A 26,282-nucleotide genomic window follows, 5' to 3' on the forward strand; every position below is an offset into this window, starting at 1 on the left:
CTCAAACAGATCCCAGGAACAACATCAGACATCTCAGTCCAGAAATGTGCAGTTCTAGGCACAGCCAAGATACTGCGCAGAACCCTCAAGCTCCCAGGCCTCTGGTAGAGGACCCGAGCTCAGAGGATGAAAGAGACCACCCGCGGAGGGTGAGAGGGGAATTTTTTTTTTTTATATAAACTCCACACCAAACCACAGTAGCCCCTTTTCTATGAAATCTCTTGTGATGTCCTTTCGCTTCATGGATCTCCTCTTAGTACTCTAATATTGAACATTTTCAAAATACTGTAAAAAAAATGTTTTTAAACCACTCCCATTTTTTTTATATTTTCATCTATGGAAGCGGATGCTCTTGTAAATATATAAACTGGCCTCTCCTGGCCTTGTGAAGGTCATTATTTGGACTTTGGCTAAAATTTACACATAAAAAATTTGGAATTTGGCAAGCATACAATCTAACGTTAAAGTGAAGTATTAAATATATTTAAGGATTCCCCTAAAACAGTGAGAACAAGTGGTGTCTTTATGACAGGTCATAAATAACAGAGATGCAGTTCAAAATTCTGTTTTAAAAAAGTTTCGTTATAAGCTTTTAAACAGTTACCAGCAACTTTAGTAGCCACAGTTGTTCAACTGCTTCTTAATGCAACAATCAGATAACAACCTCTAGTTGCTACTTTGTCAACCTGTCACAGAGATTGAATCATATTAACTCCAGTGGTCTTCACAGTCAGATCTGTGTCTCTCCCAGTGTTAGCTTAAATATAACCAGCTGACCATGACATGTAATTTTATTTTTTGTGCTAATTGCAATCATTGACACCTCACACACTACTTGAAAAGGACAAAAGTGGGAATGTCAGTGTATTCCTGTAGATGTATGTGTAACCTGCCTATTCTATTCCATAATCTTCCTTTTTTTTTCCGTTAGAAATTTTGTCATGTATTAACTGATAATTGCAGAGGCAGACACATTGATTTGCCTTTGAATGAAATCTCAAATGAAACATATTGTTGGCTTTGCTGTTGGTACAGTGGAAGTTGTGCAACTCAACATTTAATGTTTTCTGAAATGAAAAGGGAAAAAAAAACTTATTTAAGACATCTGAATTACTGTTATTACAATAACTATAAAAAGTACCATCAAGAAAAGCTGTTGGAGCACGCTAACTGTGAAATTTGATAGAGCCTGAAATTTGAATAAATGAAACTCCATTATGCTTGTGCAATTGTGTTTTGTCATATTAGGCATATGCTTTGGAAGAAATTGCAGGCTGATTGTTGTTTGGGTTCATCCCCCCATCTGCTCGTCCATATGGCTTGACAACAGCTTATTTGCTAGCAAAACATCTCATATCACACTAATTGGGGACCTCTAATCAGGCTGTGGTAAAATGACCTGAATAATACTGGCTGCATTCAGTATTAATTACCTGTCAAAGACTAAAAATGGCAATAGGAAATTTTACTCTTAAGTCTGGAGTTATTGCCACAGTGAAACTTGTGAATAATATGATGAGACTCTACTCTTCAATCAGCAAAACCCAGTTAATGTAAAATATTGAGTCTAATAATTTCACATTTCAAACAGGAATCTTTAGTTTTACAAGCATGAGTTCACAAAAGCAATACTAGCATTATGGAGTCAGACTGTCAACTTGAATCTGATTGAAAATCTGCAGAGGGAACTAAAGATTATCTACAGGAAGACCTTCCAACCTCAAATGTGTAAAATAAACATTTTGAAATATGCTGTAAGTATTTTTGTACATATTTAAATAAAATAACCAAGCAAAACAAACGAATCTCAAAGAATTTGGAGCCATAATCAAAGAGAAATTGTCAAACCAACATGCAGTTGTAAAAAGGTTTTGACTGCCGTAAAAACAGGTTTTTTAATTATGATTGAAAAAGGGAACAATGTTCTTTTAATATAATTTTTGACAGCATTCAAATAGAAACATTTATTTGAATAAAATCATTTAAAATCTACACCTGCCATATTGAAAGGAAAAATATCTCAATAAATAAATACTTGACTGATTGAGACAATTTACATTAAAGCATACTTGTACTGATATTTTGAACTAGCAGCGGCAAAGATTAACAATTCAGTGCATGTTAGGAATTAATTTTTCTCATTTTAGACTTTTACTGGATACAAACTCTATTCCTTAGTAAACATACTAAACATTAAAGTTACATTTTAAGCTTTGCTATTGAACATAGAATTAATACAATGTTAATTAGAGCAGGGTCTGCCTTTGTGTCAAGAGCTGTTTTTCAAACAGTGCACACCAGCAAGTTAAGAGTAAATCAATAAAATGCAACGAAGACAAAGGGAATAGAAAATCAGCCGCGGCCTAATATTTCAGTACTTTTATATTCATTTATTTCTATTTAGCTTCATTTTCCAGTTTATCTATTATGTCTTTGTTTCTGTTTGGATTCCTACTGTCCTTTTCACAGATGTGTAAGGACATCCACAGCTCTGTAAAACTAGCTTTGTTGGCTTGCTGTTTTGTCTGAGTTCCAGTATTTCCTGTAATTTCATTATGTGACTGACTTGTAAATGACAATCTCAGCTGGGGGATTCTCCAGTTGAGAACTGGAGCTTCCTAAAAATGGAGAATAAATCATAAATAATCATAATGATTAATGCTTTGTTTGCATTGACGAGGGCGTTTCCTTGATTCATTGTTGTGAAGGAGCAGAACTGGATGATAAAGCTCTCACTTCTTTGGTCTAGCTTCGTTCCAGCTATTACTGATGAACATAAAGTAAGGATTGTGTAAAAGGAACAAGATCTTGGATCCAAGAGGTTAAAATTAGTTTCCTCATTAGGAAGAATGCACACTGGGTCAGAGATGGAGTGAAGTAGGTTTGGAAAAACTGATGCTCATCTGCTGTAAAACAGAGTCAGTTGACACGTTTGGCTGTTTTACAGCTCTTCCTGGAAAATTTACAGGGTAAACGCCACCAAGAGTATGTCTTGATGCAGATTCAGTACTTGCTGGAGGAGACTTTATCCCTTCTTGAGTGAGCAGGACTGTTGCTTAGAAGAAAGATGCCAAGCTTTCCTTACTGCATCTTATCTTCATGACCATAAATCTTCATTATGCAGAAGACGATGGATGGACCTCCTGCTCTTTCCAACTGTCTGCCTTCAGCACGTTAACACAAAGTTTCCCTATACGGGTGTTTACAACTATTCTCAAGAGCATTGGATTGATAAGCTCAGCAGAAGCACTGTTCCACCAGGTGTTTGCTAATTGCTGCTGCCACTAGTCTGAAGGTGCTCTGTGAGATGGCAGCTTGGCTGAGGACTGCAGCTCAGAGGAGGAGTTTTGTGTAACCAGGTGGTGATTTGTGTGAGCAGGAATTTAGGAACTGCCAAATGGCTGCCACTGGAGATTCAATGATTTTTCATATATGTTTAATAAAACAATCTAAGCAACACACCAGGCATGGTTTTGATAATGCAAAACCATGATAGAATGATGTAAAGGTGAAAAGAATCTATTTTACAATGCTCCCCCACTAATGATATAAAGGTGCATCTACTTGATCTTGCCAGGTCATATTTTATGGTTTCTTTAAAATGCAAGGCTATATACATCCTTGCACCAATCGCTTTTTTGACAATGTACCTCATAATAAAAGTTTAGTCAACATCTTATTTTTTTTATTCTGTTTAATTATGCATAAGTCATAAATATAAATTTGATATATATTAAAATATCTTCTATTGTGGTGAATAAATTGTGGATTGATGAATAATGTAGTCATTAGAATCTGCACTACTATTATCTAACAACTACCATGTGGACATATGTTTTCCCCAAAATGTGTCCATGACTAAAGTACATCTGGGCAAACTGTATCAGCTCATAGAGATGTTATTTGCTTATTAAAGCTAGTTTAGAAGCAGATCTACCTTTAAATCTAGATTCACTGTTACACTAGGTTGTGAACAAGCAGCATCCACAAATTGCTTCAAGAATTTGCCTTTGATAGTTAATTGGTTTTTCAACATTTCTAAACTATTTTGCAAAGTATAATAGTTGTATTTATCTGCTACAAAACTGTGGTGCCATATTACTTCACTTTAGGTACAACTTACTAGACGAAGCACTGCCACAAGGCGAATCCTTGTGGCCAATATATTATTGAGCAGCACAGGCTTCTTTTGTCTTCGATCTTTTTGAGATGTTTTACACAAGAATGTAAGTTAAATGCTGCTTTATGGGAAATGCAGAGTCTTTACTTTTAAATGTGGATATTGCTCTATGTAACCTGACAAAACAGCAAGTACTTATGCTGTGCAGGAAAAAAAAAAAAAAAAAGATCCTAATACATCCTGAGGTGTGTAAGACTTTTTAACTGGGGAGAACACTTTTAAAAACGTTGCTTTCCTTGTTGATCAGATGAATTGTGAGAGACGTTTAAGTGCTTTTCCCTGTTTGGTTGATCCGCGCTCTCCTGAACACAGAGAAGCCATTATCTGTAGTGGTGACTTCTTTGATATTCCTCTATGTTCCTCCATCAAGGTGACACTAATACACTTGTCTAGGAATGCATGTGTCAGAGAGTAAAATATGCTTTTCACTGCAAGGCAAAACTAAAGACTCAATCAGATCATCTTCCTCTCCAGCTGAATGCTTATGAGTTAGGAAGTAAAAAATAATAATTATACCATGGTAGCTCTGTGAGGCATAGAGATCCATTAGTAACAGGTCTAAGACATAAGAGTCTCTTTAGAAGACTAACAGGGGACTGAAGAGCAACACAAATAGCATTTTCAATAATCTGAAAGGAGACATTTGTCTTTCAGCTCTATTTATTAAAAGACATATTAGTTAAAACTGCAATTAGTGCCCATATAAATGTTGCTTGAGTTTATTTGAGACGAAAACATGTAACATAATATTATCTAATATATTTTTAAGCAAATACATGAATGTTTGTTTTGGGCTGACTACTTCAAGGATGTCACAAAAATTATTCTGGAACAAAACAACGGCTATCAAATATTTATTGTGATGTAGTCCTGTTATATTTAACATTTTATAAAGGCTCTGCAAAATATTTCTTCAAGGTATTTGTTGTAATAAAAAAAAAAAAATGACGTGAAATTTAGACTACCCGACATGTTACCAGTTTTACAATATCTCAGTGCTGCCGTTACCATGTCAGTGACAATATACTTGGTTATTTACACAAGCTCGAAATAGTCTAAAACAAAGTAAGGAAAGAAAGAAACATGGAGAGAATATAAAGAAGCATAGAGAAAGGAAGGAGAGAAAGAATGAAAGAAGCAGAGAGAAAGAACAAAGAAATGTAGGAACAAACAAAGAAGGAACAAATAAATAAAGAGAGGAGAGTCAAAGAAGCATTGAATATTATTTGCACAATGAGCCATTTGAGGCCATTAAAGAACGTGATTTTATCTTTGCCAGTGCATTGCATGGTGTCAGGGTTAAAATATCTCTGCCCACTCCATATGTGCAAATTTAGAGATAATTTTCATAACAATGATCTTGTTAAGCTTTTACCCAGGATAGAGATGTCTTGGCCTTTACAGAACTATAAATAATTCCAAGGTTAATAACTTTCAGATGGTGACCATATCAAAGTGCCTAATAAATTGGCCTAATGTGAAATAATTAATGACTTGACACACACTTGCAGAATGCATGAAGTACTTTGTATTGCATTTAAAGGCTATTTCAGGTTGTTCAGCAACCTTTATTCACTTCATATCTGTGTTCTTGCTTTTCTGTTGTTTGCTTATTTTTTATTAATCAGAAATCCGGATGGTCAGAGCAAAGTTTTCCGTTCACCTTTACTAAAGGTATTGTGGGAAAGTAACAAACATCATGACTGACAAATTCAGAGCAGGTTGTAAATTTTTTGTGATGCCTCCAACGCTCTGGAATGAGACACATTCCTCCAGTTGATGCTTTTAAATATAAACTGAAACAAATTAGATTTAAACTGGCTTTTAAAAAATTGTAAGAGTCTGAAACTGTCCGTTACCCTTACTCTAAAAATTGTCTTGCATTTTGTTTGTATAATTTAAAATTATATTTTTAATTTTTTTTTATCTCTGCCTTGTTTTTTCATTTGTGAAGCAATTTGGTCAATCTCGTGTTGTTGTTTTTTTTTTTTTTCTTTAAAGAGCTTTATACATAAACATAGTATGATATGGTGAGCATAGTTTTTAAAAAAAATAGAAAGTCAATAAGGAGAAACTGGTTTAAAACTTTTCCATACATTGTTTTAGCCTTACAAATTTCTCACATAAATTGTGCAAATAATCATAATAATCAATAATAATCAATGGCTTTGCACATACTCAGCATTTCATGAGAACAGAAAGGAACTGGTTATCGAGCAAATGACATTTTTCTGGGCTGATCAAGACAGGAATTTGTGAAATTACCATTTGGCCATCATATATAAAAAGAGGCTCATTTATGTTTTTTAGTTTGTTACATATGAACATCAACATTAAAATGCATTTGTGGGAGCTAAATATACAGAATTAGAATTTTTATTTTTTATTTTTTAGATTAATCAAACCCCAACTATTATCAATGAGAGCAATCAGGTGATGTATTTTTACAGAACACAACATAAGATTAAAAAACATCATTCAGACATAACAGACATAATTTTGTCTGTGTTTCATTGGATAATGATGACACGAGGGGCGATCACCTCAACAATGAGCTAAGATTAGTATTTTCATTAAGATGATATGAAAGGTACCTTAGAGCCGAGTGTTGGAAGGAAGTAATATTCTTCTCCTTTAACTCTACCTAAAAGAATTCAAATATCAGAAAGATGAACTTGATCACAATAAAGTGTCCATGAGCTGCATAACAATAGCTCCTTCACCTTTTTATACATTCCCATTCTTGTAGACATAGATGCACCTCTGGACTAAAAGTAGCTTTGATTAAAACAAATATAAGACAAATGCCTTTGACACAACAATAGCTGCCAGAGCTTAAAGCTGCCTTTTAGAAGCACATACACTAACTCTCAGTGATACTCAAAATGTATAATTCAACATTTTCAGAAACATAGAGAGAGCAGCTCTTTTGGTTCCAAAAACACATAGAAGAACAAGCCAAGATCAAAGTAGAACCCACTCTTTTGATATTGCATATATACGTTTGATTGGTTGAAAGATGTATTTTTGATGATAAAGCAGTAAAATATGAGGTGATAAAAATCACATTCAGTTACAAAACTCACAAGACCTTAAAAGGAATGGGTCAGTATTTTATTACTTCATCCTGTGAATCCATTTCATTTGCAAATTTCACTGCAGGGAATGTGGAGGATTGAGATTTATCTTAAAGATACTAAAATATGATATCGGACTAAGATGCCTGATATTCAACCACATTCCCTTCAATCAATTAGCAATTTGCTAATGAGTGAAAAGCAATATTTGGTGAGATCATATTTGAAACATTATAGAATTTTAGCACAGATATCTTGGATAATTATGATCTGTTTTAAAGTTGCCCATTGTTTGTCCTCAACTACCATCCATAGAAGTGGCTATCATCTTATGTTTTTAAGGTTTGACTTGCTGCCTGGTCAGAAAGGCTCTTTTGTATGTTTGTAGCAACTGGTAATTTGAGTTAATGCTGCCCTTCCACCTGCACCAACTACGAATTTTTGCCATAAGATCTGCCACTCAGGAATTTATTTGCTCCTTTTTATAGCTTCTCTTTGTAAAGCATGCATCTGGTGTGGTGTGAGTATTTCAACCAACCTGTCAAATCAGCCTTCTTAATATTTAACATCTAATTTTTTCACTATTCATACTGTTGGATTTTATTTTCTCTTGACTAGATAGGACAATATTCACATATCAATTAAAGTTAAGTAAATGTATTTATTTTGCTGAAATAGTTTTGGATTTGTCTTTGTGGTTGTGACTGATTTGTCATTGTAGTTTGGCTGCTGATCCTAGTCCTGATCTCATCACTTTTTATCTCTCGTAATGTTTTGAGTTTTCATTGCCACAGCTTTTAATTCTGGTACTTGTTCAACAGTCTGTTTTGAAAAAAAAATGTATATAACAATTTGAAATAGATAACCATGGTTTAAAGTCATTGAAAGGGGAAAGAGGGGGCACTCTGTGTTTACCTCTGGACACAAATACGGAGGTAAACACAGCTGTGTTCCTGCGGTCACCGTGACAAGTGCAAGTATTGCAGAAGCACTCAGAATACCACGGAAATTAATGCAGACTTAAAGGAGGACACAGAATGGATGTAGAAGTAGATGCACAGGCCCCAACTAATGAAAGATGACCCGATTAGGCAGTGGAGGGACTGCCTAATTAAAGTTGATATGTTGTGTAATTTGCCAAAGAACTGATCATTCACATTTACTAATGAATTAAAATGTAAATAAACAGCATGGGGGTCATCTGAAGGAGTTGTCCCAGTGTTGGAATTTACACCAGGCTATTAGCATTGTCCTTTATGACTACAAGTGACTGCTGCTGCAGAAAAAAAATCAAAACACCTTCATACACCTTTTGCTAACAATGTGGTATTCTTCATTTCACATATTCATGTAGGCAAAAACCATGTAAAAAAGTTAGAATGCGTGTTAGGTTTGTTAGACTAAGAGTACCTTTTGAAAATAACAAGCAGCAATTCAACATACTTTGAAAAAGACATTTTAAGCATAAACTCACTGAGCTACAATACAAAGCACCAACTATTAGGTAGGGCATTTTTACAATCAATTTGGTTTGTTGCCTTTAGTTGTAGCCTTTAGTTGACTGGCCAGTGTTACAAACACTGGACAGTCAAACAGAAAATATAATTTAATAAGTAAGTTTTCAGCGTTTCCACTTTCCAAATGATCACATATATGTATCTGTTTTCATCTCGGGCTGCATAGAGGCAAAACTGGTAGCACTGTAGCCTTGCAGCCAGAAGGTTCTGGGTTTGAATCCCAGCCTTTCCTCATAAAGTTCACATCTTCTCTGTACACATGCATGGGTTCTCTCTGGGTACTCAGGCTTCCTTCCACAATTCAAGAACGTGACGGTTTCCCTAAAAACATGACTGTCTCTCTAAATTGCACTTAAGCATTAGCGTATGTGTGTGTAGATGGTTGTCCTGTGTGTCTCTGTGTCGATCTGCGATGGATTGGTTACTATCTTAGATGTCCCCTGCCACTCGCCCAATGACTGCAGGAGATAGGCACCAGCCCCCCACATGAATGGATAACACTGTATCCAGCTGACTTCCCTAGTGGACAAAGAAAGACAAAGAAAATGACAAATAGTTGGGGTTTTTACATGTTATCACTGCACTGACATAATAAGCAAGCAACTGGTTATTGTATTTATCACATATTGACATGAAAACATCTTTTTGATATATCACTGACATAACTAAAGCCAAACTATTTTTTCCTGTTGTGATTTTTCCCAAAGTAATCCATTCGAAATAGGATTAATTGGTATAAGGTTTTAAGCTGTTTCCAGTGTTTTAGACCAAACCAATCAAACCAAAGTGTGGAGCAGTGAGGTGAGAATAACAAACAATAAACAACCATATAAAAGATGTATCATATGTGTGCTCCTTCAATAACAGTCCAACATGGGGAAACATCCCTTCTTTTCAGTGACATAAAGAATAAGAAAAGCAGACAGGAGATGAAACTGTCAAAAGCAAGGAAGAGACATAAATCCTACAGAAGCTGTGAGCAACAGCGAGAGAACACAAACAGAACCATAGAAATTATATAGAAGCATGCACAAACAGAAATACTAAAAGAGGTGGCATTAATAACACAGAGAGAGGAGTAAGCTACAGTGTGCCGTGGACAAGAAGAGAAAGTCTGAGAGAAATGTGAGGAAGAAGATCAGAAGGGCAGAAAGTTTGTGTGAGCTTTTGCAACACTGTGTGACTCAGACAGCAGACTGGTGACCCAACGACTCACCCTGTGGCTTCAACCTCAATCCCACTAAAAGGTCAAAGCTTCTTTTAAACTACCTTCTTCTGCCCCTCTGTTTCTCTTGCTATCTAAGATGCTGTTCTCTTTCCTCCTCTGTAAACAAGTAAACATTTTTCCCCCCCATCTACCATCAGCAGTCACTGCCAATTTATCTTGCTTCAGCTGGAACCCACATGTCGCTGAAGCACAAAGCACTGTGACCAAAGACGTGTTTCTGGCCTGTGAAGAGTGACCTAAATACCACCTAGCCTGGTATTTAAGGGTGTAAAAATGTGAGCGTATTCAGCTAGCAATAACACAGTTTTGTGGTACTTGCATGACTGCTGAGACGGTTGATAAAGCAACAGTTCTGCAATGGGAACAAAGATCCATTTTGCCTTTTATTAACAGCTGAGGCTGATGGTGATCGTTAAGAGCTTGGGGAGTATTTTTTTTGGCACACTTTAGGCCCCTCAGTAGCAATTTAGCATTCTTTAAATGCCACAGTCTGAGTATTATTCTACTTTCACTAGGATAATGCAACAACAATAACTTAATCCCAAATTGGTTTGTTAAACACAATAAAGTCAGTGTAATTTGATCACCGTCCTGACTGCAATCAAACGGAGCACCACTGGATTACCTTTCTACCACCAATTAGTGGAAAGGTAAAATTGTCATTTTACAGATGACAACAAAATCATGTGCAGCCTCAGCACATGGTGGAAGTGCTTTACCAAATGAGCCACACAGCACCCTAAAGAAATAGTTTAGTGGAAGAATCCAGCAATAAGTGAATGAAATTCCATCCATCCATCCATCCATCCATCCATCCATCCATCCATCCATCCATCCATCCATCCATCCATCCATCTATCCATCCATCATCTTATACACTTATCCCTATTGGGGTTGCAAGGTGTGCTGGCGGCTATCTTCAGCGGTCAATGGGTGAAAGAGGGGGGTACACCCTTTACATGTCACCAATCCATTGCAAGCGAATGAAGCTACGGAGCTTACACATCTTAGAAATATGATATACACATGAGTACAATCAATGAATGTACAGCAGCTGGACAAGAATCTGAGTAAGGTACTTAAGAAATAAAGAATAATGGGCACAGAAGAAACTGGAATGGAAAAGCTCAAAATACATACACAGTTAAACCCAAACAGATGTGACTGGAAGAACACATGGGAACCAAGTGAGGGAGGCAAATTAACACAAGAGGGCCTGGACTAAAACTCAAAAAGAACAATAAACCATCGGGAAAAGACAGACATGGATCTAAGAGAAATAATCCAAATGACCACACAAACATGGTTTAAGAAACTTGATAGAAATGAAGTAGCCATCTAAAGAGATGCACACTGTATATGTACAATGAGCTGACCTGGATTAAATACTTTTGGCTTGTTATCCTTAGCATAAACAGTAAATATCTAGACTAAAGAAAAGGTCTTTTGGAGTTAAAGTGTCTTAAAGCAGCTAAAAAGTTAGATAAAAACTAAAACATAAATTCCAAACACAGCTGTTTAAAATTAAGCTTAAAATAACCAAGAAAAACTCTCATTTAACAAATTCACCAAGACCCTTATCCTCATCCCAGAAGGTCACAGGAGGTTAATCATCATCAGTATTTCCCCCACTTACCTTGTTCTGACGTTAAATCCACAGTGACAAACTAACATGTTTATGGTTTGATCCTTTGTTTTCATGATCTCCACCATGGATCATTGGTTGGGTTTCTGAACCAAGTCCATCCCATCAGTAGAGGCTACTCAAAGTTAAACCCCGCCTGCTCACTGTCCCACTGTCCCAGTGGTTAGAGTGCCAGGTCATTGGTCAGCGTTGTCACACAGAAGGCCTTCTGTGGCAATGGTTGACGTGTGGGTGGAGTGTTGAGAGGAAAATCATCGGTGAAGACAGTTTCTTAGTATTTTCTGGTAGAGTGTGGGCAAAAATTTAACTCTCTCACAAAAACAAAAAAACAAATATCAATTCAAACAATGTGCTCAAAGTATGAAAATTAAAGATAGTGTGGAAAAGAAAGTAATTCTAAACGTGTTATGTAAAAATACTGATAATATCAATGGCGGTGTGAAGGACAAGAAGCAAAAATGAACAGATTGATGAGACGGTGTCAGTTTTATATATGTACAAAATTATAGTGGTGGCCTTTGTTCTGTATATGTTTCATTCAAAGAAGGATATTGAATACTTTGCTTCAGTCCAGAAAGCCTTCACTCATTTCCCTGCTGTCTTTTCAGTTTCCACCTATCATTCGCTTTCTCACTTCCTTTTTCTTCCCTGTAGTACATCTCACTATCACACTTCAAAGTGTGAGAGTGTGTGCTTTTGGCCTTGTGTATTTGAGTACAATTGTAAATGGATTCAAGTTATGAGTGTGTCTGGTCAAAAAATAGATTTTGTCAAGCTAAAATAACAAATCAATTTAAAAAAAATCTTGTTCTGTTTTTAGAGGTAAACAAAAGAAAAAAAAATACTGCTTTGTACTAAATTTCAGCTGGCTTTCAGATTGTGTGTTGTTGCTTGCAGTGAGCTTACTTTTCATCACAGAACAACCAGTGTGCATACTATACACAAGTTGCACACACCTGATATTGATAGTTTTAACTCATACAAGCTTAACATGGAATAAATTACTGACAGTGTGCCAATTGCTTATATTTATGGTTTCTAACATCACCGTGTTGGTAGTTCATAAGTGCTGGTTGACTCTAAAACTGCTGCCACATTGTTTTCTGTTTTACATTTTGCAATAGAAATTTCTAAAGATATTTTGAAGTACATGTTGTCTGAAAGCTGCAATTTTTTCAACTAAATATTTAATGTGAGTTTTATCCTATGGCTTTGGCGCCGTATTGGTTTTATTGTTTAATGACCTCAACAGTTGTTTACTGTGAAAATGTGCTGCTTCACCTGCCTATGTGGTCTTCCCTGCCACCAGGTTATTATTGTAAATACAAGTTTCTTCTAAATAACTGTTATTATTTAGAACTATAATTAAGACCCAAAAAATGTGTGTTTGCATGTGGTACTAAATATAACTCAGGTGTAAACGTAAGTAAATGAAGTGGATAATGTGGAGTAACTCTTTATGTACTCCCAGTTTGAGGACTGTGTAATGAATCAAAGTAGTGGTATTCAGTGTTCAATTGCATTAGAGTAGTATGACTTACTGTAGATGGTATCACCATTTATATTTTTTTATATATTTAAGGATTTTGTTTCCTTCTGAAAATAAAATGTTAGTTCTGTGTTAGAGTCCCTAAATAATTTAAGAAATTAGAAATTTTTAGAGAAAATGGGTATTGCTGTGCGACAGACTGATGACCTGTCCGGGGTGACCCCGCCTCTCGCCCGGAACGTTAGCTGGAGATAGGCACCAGCACCTCCTGACCCCACTAAGGGACAAGAAAGAAAGATGGATGGATGGATGGATGGATGGATGGATGGATGGATGGATGGATGGATGGATGGATGGATGGATGGATGGATGGATGGATGGATGGATGCTATTTATTTACTACCTACTGTTTACCTTCCTACTCTATTAAAACCCAAGGCTGATCCCCAGGACTGTTGAGATGTATAACTTGAATCACTTTATGCCTATTCACTACTCCTTTAATCACATTCACCTGCATGTACTTGTACAGCTTCTTTTTTTTTTCATTGGAACCACTCTACATTAAAGTTGGTCAGTCTGTGCACAAAATTATGTAAAACCTTGAAATGATTCAGTTGATTCTCTTTCCAACCACTGGTATGTTTCATAGAGGAAAAAAGGGAGGAAGTAGATTAGCATGTGATAGAAATTAAGAATGAAGTGATAAAATGGATAAACTTTGATGGAAATAGGACATTTAAATGTCTTGCTGTGCTCTGTATGAGTAACAGCATGTCCTGCCCTTTAGGTCTATTTCATTTAGGAAACATAATGTATCTACTATCCCACCTGAAACTCTATTGCTTTGATTTTTCTTGTTTTTAACGATTTTTATTTGTTGATTTGACTCCATTTGTGACTTTTTCTGCTTCGCCATATTTTTTTTCCCTTGCTTTGTTGTAGCAAACTCCAGAGTACAATTTTCAGTTGATTTTGTCCTTCAGCTGGTTATGGTTTGTGCTTTACGGAAATGTCACTGCTCTAAGGGTGACAAGAGTTTGATCTGCACATCACTACCGACTGCGTATCGCCGTTAACCCAACCTTTTGTATTTCACCTCAAAGTATAGTTCTATTTATCTTTTTGAAAATTACATTATTTTTCTCATTTTCGTGGCAGTTTGGTAGAAAAACTAAGATTTCATCTGTGATGTGATGTCTCAGATTTTTATTTTTCCAAGTTGCTTTGGGGATTTGGAGTTTAACACAAACTGCTTTTGTTGTTATTGGCTCCATCCAAAAATGACTTTTTTGGCAGCAACAATGTGGAGGATTTTTCTTAAGCAAGCAGTCACTGAAGTGACTTCAAAAATGGTTGAGGAAAGCAATTTTCTCAAGTGACATTGTTTAGTTACATCCAAAATTAGAACTGGTGTGGAATGATTGACATTTATCAATTGATAAGCACAATGCATAAAATCTTTAAAATACTAGTAAGTTAACCATTATTTTTCTTACCATCAAACATACTTCAATCATTTTTTTGTCAAAAATCAAGGTATTGGAGAAGCATCGACGTTAAATAGTTGTCTTTGTCGATATTTCTGGCCAGCTAACCTTGCTGTTACATCCTCACTTCTTAATCTTTCTTGCCCTCCACGTTCGTCTCTCTCATTCCCCGTGTTTCTCTGGAAGCCTTGGCTAATTGTTACATCGTCCTAGCACTAAAGATGCTCGGTGAAGCGTGCACAGATGATCGCCACTGGGTCTAACACAGCATGGGGGACAGGGAATTGAACAAGCATTGACCGTCAGAGCTGGTTAGCTTCACAGAGCCCCTGTCACAACTACACTCACAACGCAACCTGTTTACTTGCTAGGCCCCCCTGCAATCACCAGCTCCCCAGCAAGGACAGAGCTAACTCCTGGGGAGGACTAACACTATCAGCAGAAAGAAGAAGTGGGAGAAGAAGGGAGGGAAAGCCTTGTTAAAAGGCAAAGGGAGGGCCAGGGCTAAATGATGAATCTCAAAGGGACAAGCATGGCACAAACGTGCGTGCGTGCATGCGTGCGTGCGTGCGTGTGTGTGTGTGTGTTCCTGTGGTGCATGTGAAATGGTTCACTCCTTTGCACTGCACCTTACCCAAAGCCAACAAAAATGAGTTCAGTGACAAGAAAGTAATTGGTGTTAAATTTTGCAACGCCCTCAGTAAAAGGGATGTTTTTCTATGAGTCTATAAATCTGCCATTAAGGTGATTGAATCAGCAAAGGAAAAAAAAAAAACAACAACAATAGATTTAACACATGAGTGAGGATCTTAGGGCTTCAGAAGCATGTTGCATGGATGTACAGAGTGTTGTGTTAAGCAACCTTCGACCGTGACCTGGCCCCTGACTCACTGGGACAGTGGGGCAGTGAAACAAGCAGCAGCACGGGACCCCTACAACACAATGCCGCTTCCCAGCTGTCGCTTGTTCAACAATGTGAAAGCTGTTTGATTTGCTGGCCAAATGCCAGAACAGAAGAGGTGATCCTTAATGGAGTTTTCTTTCTTTTTTTGATAAATGACAGGACGATGATTCTGTCCTCCTTTAAGCATTAAAAAAAAAAAAAGATACTTGACTACCAGATAATTAAAAGAGACCTGTAAATCATGTTACAGCTTCCTTTATTTCAGCAGTTTACTTAGTTTTAATTAGAAATTCTGAAAATGCAGTGAGTCTCAGAGTAGTGTGCTAACAGGGTAAAACTCTTCAACACAGAGCCGCACCCTGAAAATTTACTGTTATCAGTATAACAGAGCTTTGCAATTAAATCTGGTATCCTTTGTTGCATAAACAACAGGGCCGATGTAGACCTCCAGAACAAAAAAGCGAGTCAGAGAGGGGCTGAAAATGGGAAGCTATTTGTAAATTGTTATCCGATTGTTGATTTACATTCTAAATTTCAATTTGGCTGTGACGATATTTGACACAGAGTGTTTCAGTTCAAACCTCTGACAAATCAAGTGGTTCACTGTCGTCTCGCTCCCATTCATTTAGGACAGAAACTGGGTAAGAAACATTGAGTTAGGGAGCCCGTGCCACCTGGACTAACTGTTATAAAACTCACTTTAGGTCCAACAGGCTTCACTTTTTTCCCCAAAAGTATCTGATGAAAGGTGTCTTTGTTTCTTTTGACTTGTATTGGTGAAGTAGAGCATTTGTAAAAAATATGAATACATTCAAAATTTTAGACCTTCAAACATCATTAATTAGATCAGTCATGATTTCTGGTTGAAATTCTATTTCTATTTCTCAAATGATTTACTGGTAGGTGTAGTAGAGTAACAGAAAGCCAACAGATCCAACAACAATGGCTTGGTGCTGCTGATTCTATTATTTCAACTCTTTTTTCCAATTTATTTTGAGAATATCTTCCAAAACAAAAAGGAAGGAACTGCTTTTTGTGCAGCCAAATATTTCCTTCTGCTTTAATTTCTCTAAATAATTACTTTCATATTTAATTTTAGAATAGTATGTGCTACTGACTGTAAGGACAAGCTTTTATAGGAATGTAAGCCTTGCTTTTTGTTTTTGCTAATTATTACATAGAGAAAAATATTTAGGAAAATAAAAAAAACAGTTGTTTTATTGCATAGAGCCTTTTTGTTTTACAGTATTTTCTGATTCAGCTTAATTTGAACTACCGACCCTTCTCGCTGAATCCTCCTAGCATGTTTTTCATCCTCTCAACCGTAATTCATCAGATACTCTTGGAAACCATTCCCACCTGCAATCTCATCATCCATCCAATCAGTCTTTCATCTTTCCTCCTGCTATCTTTCCATCTCTGCCCATCTCGACCTTCTCTAATGTGGGAATGGCTGCAGTGAGAGTCTGCTGTGGCCTAAAAGTGGAAGGAGTGTTCTCTTTTCCTCTTTTCTCTCTGCCCACTTACACTGCACATCTACGCGGATGGACTTGATGGCAGCCACCCCCACCCCGTTGTCGGCCTTGCAGTAGTAGCGGCCCCCCTGCACCCGCTGGATGTTCTCGATGCGCAGCGTCTCGTTGTAGATGGAGGTTTCCTGAAACTTGTCTGAAGCGCTGCCTGCCGTCTTTGTCCACCGCACCTGAACAGAGAGGGGGAGGGGAGACGACATTGAGAGAACAGACAGGTTGCTAGAGAGAGAGAGAGACATATTTTGAAGGATAAAATCATTTAAGTCTGATTCAAATTATGTCATGAATAACATTTCACCATTACCAAAAGCATAACAAGTAGAGTAACATCGCTACAGTCTAATGACGAGCTAAAAGAGAAGCTGGTTGAAAAAAGCCCACTGATAACTATAAACGCAGCATCAAATACATCTGATCATACGTTGGTGGTTTCACCATCGTCTTCTTTCAAACTGCAGCGTCCGTCCTCCCTTGTGCGGACTGCCTGCCAAGCGAGGCTGTATGTAAGCCCTTTAGCTTTTGTCAAGCCAACCTCTCATTCTAAGAGCATCAAATTGAGCCATTTTGTCACAGCTGGCAGAATCTCGGAGATACCATACAAGGTGTCCTCTGTGATGCTGTGATTTAACACCTGCTATCGTTGACCCTGGGAGCAAATGCTGCTTTGTAGCAAGTCGTAAAGTCTGCAGAAGGAAGTAGGAAGCAGTGGGGTAAGGACAAAAGATGTTTGTCTGCGAGAGTTGGGGTTTAAAGTCCCATCGGGTCCATTCCGTTTCACATTTGAGACCAGTATATGTGCAGAGCAGATGTGTCTTGGAAATGCTGGAAGGACGTTTTTTTTGTGTGTGCTTTCTTTCAAAATATTGAAAGATCATTTGATTATTTGTCAGGTAAAAATCTATCCAAAGTTTGCAAAATATTCTTCTCTGTAATTGCAAGGTAATAGTGATCAGCTAGTCCAAACCTTCCAGTTTTTTATTCTGTTTTGCTTTTAAAATCTGGCTCCTAGCTGGTGTCAAAAAAACAACAACAAATGGTGCTTGAGGGGCTACCTAAATGCAGAGACAGAGAGAGGCCAAAATCCAGTTTATTGCACAAATATAAAAAGTGCAGCATAAGCAGGATGTTCACAACATAAAACTACAGCATTCCAGATGAAATGACTGCAAAGTACAAAATGGAAAAGACACAGAAAGGTTGCTTTGCTGATGAGGAGGGTAAAACTTCAAAGAAGGGTCGACAAAGGGATGTGGGGGACATGGATCTAAATGTAGGGGTGGTTGAAGTTAGAAGAGGTGATTTGATTAAATCAAGGATGAAGTGAATGTAGCCAATATTACACAAAACAAAGTTAAAGTTGGACAGAAAAGCATCGGACTTTGCACCTGCAGGACAAACCCTAAGAAATTATGATGAGTAAAAATAGAAGGTACCAAAACAAGATATGTACAGTAGGAAAGAGTTGGCCAAACTGGAATTAGTAGGAAAAAGAATGAAATAGGTGTTCTCAAACTTTGTGTTGTCTGAATTTTCCACACTGTGTCCGAGGTACAGGTAAAAATTAAGGGCTTAAAGAAAGATTGGAGTAAAGGAATGACCAAATACAAGAACCAAGATAAAAATAAATTAACAACAAACCCAAAACCCTATCTGCAGGTTGACAATCTTCTCTTTGGGTCAATGAAAAGTAATGATTAAAATAAAAATATGTCATATTTAAAAGTAGGTTTGCAGCTAATGCCTAAGCTCTCTCTCTTTTTTTTTTTTTTTTTTTTTGTGTGTGGACGAAACCAGTGCAGGGCTCTACGATAACATGGCACATGCTTGATGATTCAAATTAAAGATAATTGCCACCCTGGATTTTCCGTAATAAATCTTGCATAAATGTACTTATGAGCTGTTGAAAAGCTTGTTCACGACGGAATAATTAGATGGCAAAATGCTAAAGAGTAAATACACTGAGACAGACAGTTAGATAGTCTAGCGATCCCTAAACAGGTCATTAAATTGGCAAATGGTTCAAAGTTTATAAATGGGGCTATCCGCCTTCTAGTGATAAAATCTGTCTGATCTGTATGACACTAAGCGCTGTGCTCAGGGTGTCCATGCTTTTCAGCCCATTAGGAGTTTTGACATCCTCTATACGGATTTTTCACGCTTCAATTATCTCATCAAGCAGTGGGAACAGCGTGCAGCAGACAGCTACATGATAAGTTCCTTCGAATAATCAACCGCACAAACTCATCCTCACACACACTTGCACACACGCTTCAAAGATGTACAAAAGCTTGTAAACTCATCAGTGCAGGAATTCTCTCTTGTGTGTGTGTCTACACAACTGTGTGTGTGCAGTCCATTAATCCCTATTAACCCTTCTGTCTGTTATCAACCTCCGTGGGACTATCAACCATACCCCTCAGAGGAGGTCAGAGAGGATAATAGGGAAAAGTCAGTTGTGTGTGCCTCTGTGCATGCAAACATTAGTGTGTAGAAGTGTGCATTTCCTGCTTATATGCACACTCATCTGCCTGTGTTCCTATATGTACACTGTATCAGTGTACACATTCACTCCAGAGTGTAGGTTTGCATTTGTGTGTGTGTGTGTGTGTGTGTTAGGGGATGGGGTTGGGGAGAGGGGGTGTGTGTTGATTAGAAAGCAGGTTATATGGATTAGCGGATTATCAGTGCCTGTGTAAATGCTCTGTGTCTGTTTGTTCAGGTCTGTTTGTGGGAGGGATTTGGAGGAGGCACACCGCCATTGATCCAGCCAGCCAAGGTGAGCAATGAACTGCACCCTGTCTCTTCATGGTTTAGTGACTTCAGCTAGAATGCATGCATGTGTATGGAGTAAAGACTTTTGTGAGAATCACAGAAAGGAAGCATACTAAAGTGCGTGATGAGCATTTATTGAAGAAGTAAAAGATTAATGACAATTTTGCAAATGGTTGACAGTTTTTGAAGTTAACCATGACGGGAGATTAGAAACAGAGCTGAACATTTTGACTGAATTCTAATGAAATGATTATATGATAAGGACTTTGGAAGGGAGAAATGAAACAACACCTCATCTGAGCAAAGAAGTTCAATAGTTTTTCTGGTCAAGTAAATTTATTTTTATAACAATCATGACTGTAATGATCCCGTATGTTTTTCATATGACACATTGTCTCACTCTTTTACTCACTGAGGAAGAACCAATGTAAGAATTGAATTAAAAAGTGTAAAGAAAAAACAATCAGCTAGGATTTAATGAGATACTTGACTAAAATGTGGCTTGATGATGGTGGAAAATCAGATGGGGTTCTTTTATTAACATAAAACTACTTGGTATATATGCCATTCAAACATAGGAAATCTAACATTTTATGGCCACATTATATCTTATTTTTGAACCCGGATAATTAACAAAAGAAATCTGAAAGCAGAATCCTGGTACGGGATTCTCAGGACAGTTCTGGTTCATTGTGGACATTACTGTCCCAGATTGTCTGTAGCACAGTGGTGAGAAATTTAATCATGTTTAAGGGCAAATTTTACATTTTGGAGCAAACTTCCAAAAAAATAAATAAATAGCAGCTAAAGGCCAGTACTGTTTCTTGGCTGATTCTTTTCATGAATCAGTTTTTCTCATTTGTGTTATATATTGTGTGTGTTTTCAAGATGCTCTTATCACCAGTGCTCAATAAGCATTTTTACATTATTGCTTTCTTAGTAATACACAACCACAAAGCCCTGTTCTTCGTTTATTTCTCAGATTAGACAGACAATAAGAGATCGCGATGTGCTGCTCTTGCATGAGCAGACATTGCTGCATCTGTTTTCGCTTTGTAGCCGTGTAAGCCTTACATCACATTGCGGCTTCGGTCACGATGCACAGCAGGGATAGGTCAACTTCAACCCCCATCACTACGCAAAATCATTTTGATGATCACAAGAATAATCATGAGTGTAGGTAATTTTCATGGATTGGAAGTATGGTCTGATAGGGGATTTAGGTCAAAAGGTGTTTTTTTTTTTTCTATCTTGCAGGCATAACCTCAGCATTTCCTCAATAGTGTCCACCAGGTCAGAATAAAATATCCTCAGTTCTCTGGGAACAAGTAGTTCCTTTTGGCCAGTAATTTTCTTTAAGGATGTTAAAAGCACAAGCTGCAAGGTGTACACACTGTCCAAAATACTATTTGTGCTCAAATTTGTGGAAAACAACCTAAGAGGCGACCACCCTACTAAAAACAGGGCATGTTGAGCATAAAATCACAGTGACCTGCTGCACTTGCCGTAATACAGTAGAAAATAAAAGCAATATGTGTGGCAGAAATACTAGTATTCTACTAAGAACTGTGTTTGATAAGGAGATGGCACGTGAGCAGAAAGAATAAGGGGAAAAAAAAGCAGGAATACTCTTGATATTTGCGTGAGGAAAAAAGGGCAGCACCGTACAGTTTTCTTTGGAGCATAAGAGAGGGTAGAACAGAGGATGATAGGGAATGATGTATGCAGTATTGCTGGCAGCGGTGTGATGGGAAGAGAAAAAGTGAAGCACATTGGGAGTTGCTCCACCAGGGTGGCAGATGAAGCAAAATAGAAAAGGGTGATATTGTGAATAAAGGGGATATTGTGTGCAATGCAGATGACAGCCAGGCGGCAGAGGAGCCTTTATCTGGCTGTGACACAAGCAGCATAATACCATCACCTGCGCTCTCTTTCTCTGACCTCCTTCACTCTCCCTTTACACCTTTTCCTTCCTTCAATGGATGAGTGAGGCTGCAGTCTTTTTTTCTGCTAAGGTCCTGACGGATTGTTCTGGTTATCTCTTTCAGCCCTTTTTTTCTCCCTCATCCTCTGCCTGTCTGGGCGCTTTTCTTTCCCATTTTCCTTTTATTTCTTTACAAAGTAGGAGAAAGCCAAACACTCGCTTTTCATCAAATCTCGTGTCCACCGATTTACACATGAAAAACAAACTCGTCCCCCTCCAGACTGTTCTAAAACCACGCCGCAAGATTAAGGGACTTTGTTGAGTCGGAGACTTTTGTGATGATATTTTATTTACGTCTAGTTTGAGGTGTAAAGTGAAGCGAAGCAAAGGTGTCCCTTGAGATGCAGCTTGACATAAAATGTGGAAGGTTTTCTGTACTGTTTCTGTATTCAGCTGTGGGGAGACATGCTGTCTATGACGTGGATGTTCCTACACGGGAACAGAAAAGAAGAGAAGTAGCCATGTGGAAGCATTGCAGGAGAAAAGAGGAAAGCAGTCTGTGGTCTTTACATGGGAAGTGGATGGGCTATTAGGGTGTGTTTAATATGTGGTTATTAAGGAACGCACAATAAAGCTGGGCTCAGACAAATGGGCTTGTAAATTTTCCATTAGTGGTAATGCGCTTTGCTGTAGTCATAAGTAATAATTCCATCTCACACTGAATGTGTTTATAAACGGTGTATTGCACTTTCTGAACCATTAGAAGCATAAATATTGGCATTTTAACCACTGAATTGTGTCCAGGGATACAGACTGAGGCAGAGCCTAATAACCTTCTATCATTTTAAAATACATCGTCAGATTTCACAAGGTGTTGGTGAGTCAGCTGAGTCTTTGAAGTTTCCATGTTCAAGCCCAGAATGCCAAGTCAATATTTATCAAAGAAATGCATGTCTTCATATCTCAGGCTAAGATCAGCCTCTTTTGGTAGTTTAAGCAAGGCAGAAGTGTTTTTTTATTTTATTTTTTTTTGAGAAGTGGTTAACCAACGTATGGTGAATTTCTGCTATTTAATTTGACTTATTAACAACTCAAAATTCCTGAGTGGCTCAGTGCATCCTCCAACTCTGGGAAAATTTGACTTATTTCACAATGCAGCAATAAAACATCAATTCCCACTGTTAAAAATGTGTAAAAAAAACAAAAAAAAAAAAAAAACACCTGAACTACTTTTGCTGGAAATGTGGAGAAAAAGGCTAAGTTGTCCTCATGTTCCTCCAACTCATTTGTAACGGATTGGTGCTTCACTCAAGCACCAACACCTACAATGTCGCAAATATTTCACTTTGCAGCAGTGTTTGTATTGTCAAAAAATACTATTTTGAGGTTTTGATCAATTCTTAGTAAATTTTTATCAACACATATAGACATAAAACATTAAGACCATCTTGTTCATTCTTAATCCTACAAAAGACAATAAAAAACAAAAACCAAATGCAGTTCTCTGGTAGGACATAGTGATTTTGAATACAAGTCTGTCGCATGATCTGAGTCTCAGCTTTATTTCCTGGCACAACTCTTACACAGATGATGTCAAATGCCCCAGTTTCATACAGTCTGCTTCACTCAAGCACCAAGGCTCATGACACGATAACATCATGAATCAAACTATCGTTGAAAACAAACTGTATAGGCTTTTTCTGCTCATTAGCAAATTTGTGACATTTTAGGCTTTCATCACTGATTTAAAAAATAAAAGTATTTTTGAATTAATTTCACCATTGAGACTGTAAACCTCTTTAAAAGGGAGGACCTGGCCAAAAGGCAGCAACACATAAAAGCCCAAGAAGTTACACAGATAAAACAAAATGACAAGCTAGACTGAAGAATAAAATATTGAAAGAGTAGCTAAAATCACCTTCTTTTGCTTCAAAAGAATCCGTAGTGCCGCTTTCCAAGCCTTTAAAAAAAAAAACTGCTGTGTCCAACCATCAGAGATATAGACATCTCTTAGCCATCTGTGGTCTTTAGGCCACTGTCTCAAATGTAATGTCAAAAAGCCCTTGACCTCTCACTGTTACTGTAAAAAAACAGGGGAATACAACCGCAGCGTAGTGCTTTCCCTTCTACAATAAAATGCAAGATGACACAATCTGACTGTCGGTCTTTGGAGGAGCCGAGTTTTGCCTGGCGGCTCCCAATTATTTCCGATCTGGACTGGTCCTCTGCTGGTCTGCTTGAGCAGCAGCCATCTCCTTACAATTTAGTACAAATTGTGTCAATAAAGCAATCTCAATATTTAATCTGAAAACTGTTACAGGTTAAACTATCTGGCAGTCTGCTTATGTTCAAGGCACAACAGTCTTACTTTTTTATCCAGTAAACTTTTGTTGACACATTCAACCCAAATGTTTTCTTCTCCTTCGGGGATTCAAAACTAGTCATCGCTCACTTTACGCTAGTTTGCTGCTGATTAATTACTCAGTGACAAATGATCTGACAGAAATGTAGCTATGACTTCTTGTAGTCAAAATACAACCTGCTGCGCTCAACCTAACAGATTAAAACATGATTTGAACTGAAATAATGAATGTAAAACAAACGTTGGGAGTCGGCACCACACTGTGCAGCTCCTGGGTTTGTGAGGCCTGGCTTGGGGAGAATTAGGCTGTTTTGCACAGATGGAAACTACAGAGAATGAGGTCAGTGATTGGTGTCAGTTTAAAAAGAGGGACAAAACTAGACCTTAAAAATTGATCGAGAAGAATCCCGCTGAAAATGTCACCACAGAATAACTGTTTTCATCTCTCGGTGCTTGATGCTGCCATAGCTAATTTATGAGTCCTAGACACTTGCATTGTTCATCATAATTTTATCCATGAGCTCTGTAGGTAATTTTACTCTGACTATAATATTGTTCGTTGTAAAATGTACCAAAATTCCAGCAATGCTAAGGAAATAAAGGAAAAGACTGCAAAATAAAATGGCAAATCCAGTAAATATAAAAGTGCAAAGTGTGGGGAGAGCACAATGCTGCAGAACAACACTCGACTGTTTTGTTTTTCTGCATTATAAAAATTAATGTATAGTTGTACCAACTCTCTCAAGTCATCCGGGTCCACCGGTTATCACTAATAAAGTAGTTAATTGCATTAGTTTTGAGAAAGAGTGTTCTCGATGAAGATATTAATATTAGCTCCAGTTTTTAAACTTTCAGTAAAGTCCAGAATCAAATTTAAAGATCTTTAAATTAAATTTAAATGCTCCATTTTATATTAAATATATAAAATGTTTTTCTATGAAACAGTTTGTCCTGTAAAGTGTCCTGTGCTGGTATTAGTTAGTTGTCTCTAAGTAAATAACAAGAGATGAACTGACTTGAACTGAAAACATATCTTCTTCTTTGTTTTCTTCTTTATGACGTTAAACATCGGTGTGTTTGCTCTGAATAAAATAATCTTTTTTTTTCCTTTGCTCAGCTTTACAGAAAGGTTAATCAGCATGTTATTGTAAGTTTGAACACTTACATTTGAAAAGCTATTTTAAATCCTCTGCTTTAGGAAGGAAATGACAAAAAGAAAGAATGAAAGAACCAATATCAGGAAGAGTTGTTTCTGTTAAGCCCATTGTTTATTTTATTGATTTCTATTTCGTTGCTGCTTCTTTAACCTCAGCCTCCTTTATTGTTGAAGGTTCTTTTTTCCACCATCCTTTTCAAATTGTTCATACTTTAGCCTTCTTTGTTTCTAAACTTTTAGCTGGGCTATATTTGGCTTATAGCAACATTTAGCCAATGAGTGTTTGAGATTTGGGTTTATCTTTCAAGACTTTGAGTTCTTAGTTTCATGGACGAATGCCTTAAATTACTTCACATGTGCTTCTCAATAAGTTGAAATATTGCTGAAAAGTTGCTAAAATGTATTGCAGTAACTCAATTTACTAAGTATAGCACATTATGGATTTTCAAGCCTTTTTATTTCTGGTAGTTATGATTACATTTTCCCACTTGAAGTTAATGAAAACACATGTAATTTCATAGATTAGAAAATAGACCAATAAAAACAAATTTCTATAGAAACAAAGGCTTAATAGAAAGTATGTTTTAAACCTGCTTGATAGCTTGACGTTGGGAAAAGATTAATATTACACACAAGCTTAACTGGAAGGAATATTTTAAATTTACTGAGCTGTATGTGTACATTGGTTGAATTCCCACAGTCTTTCCGTCTGCATGAGAAGAAATAGAAGCAGAAAACGTCCCTCCTCGTTCATTGGCGCTGGCTCTGGTATACTGGTTCAAAACCTTGTTGAAAATCAACCCGGAGATGTTTCAGTCCATATTTCACCCCAGGTCATGTTTTTATTTATATACTGAGAAGCTTTCCCCATTCTCTTAAAGCTCATACACCGGAAAATCCCTGGGAACAAGAAGTCTTAACTTTTTGTAAAATAAATGAAACAAGGGGTTTCTGATCTTTTACATTAGTATAATGCAGACTAAAACACCACCTTTCCTTTTTAACC

At 37.2% G+C, this 26,282-nt stretch overlaps 1 protein-coding gene across 2 annotated transcripts in view; it reads right to left on the reverse strand.

The window, feature by feature from the left end:
* mdga1 (MAM domain containing glycosylphosphatidylinositol anchor 1) overlaps window positions 1-26,282 on the reverse strand; it is a 175,182-nt gene that overhangs the window by 79,753 nt on the left and 69,147 nt on the right. For both annotated transcript variants that reach the window (XM_016674831.1, XM_007559058.2), the window contains exon 4: window positions 17,058-17,232. In XM_016674831.1, coding sequence (XP_016530317.1) covers window positions 17,058-17,232 — 175 coding nt within the window. The remainder of the gene's footprint in view (window positions 1-17,057; window positions 17,233-26,282) is intronic.

The sequence above is a fragment of the Poecilia formosa genome, unplaced genomic scaffold (assembly GCF_000485575.1).
Source record: "Poecilia formosa unplaced genomic scaffold, Poecilia_formosa-5.1.2 Scaffold102, whole genome shotgun sequence".
NCBI lineage: Eukaryota > Metazoa > Chordata > Actinopteri > Cyprinodontiformes > Poeciliidae > Poecilia > Poecilia formosa.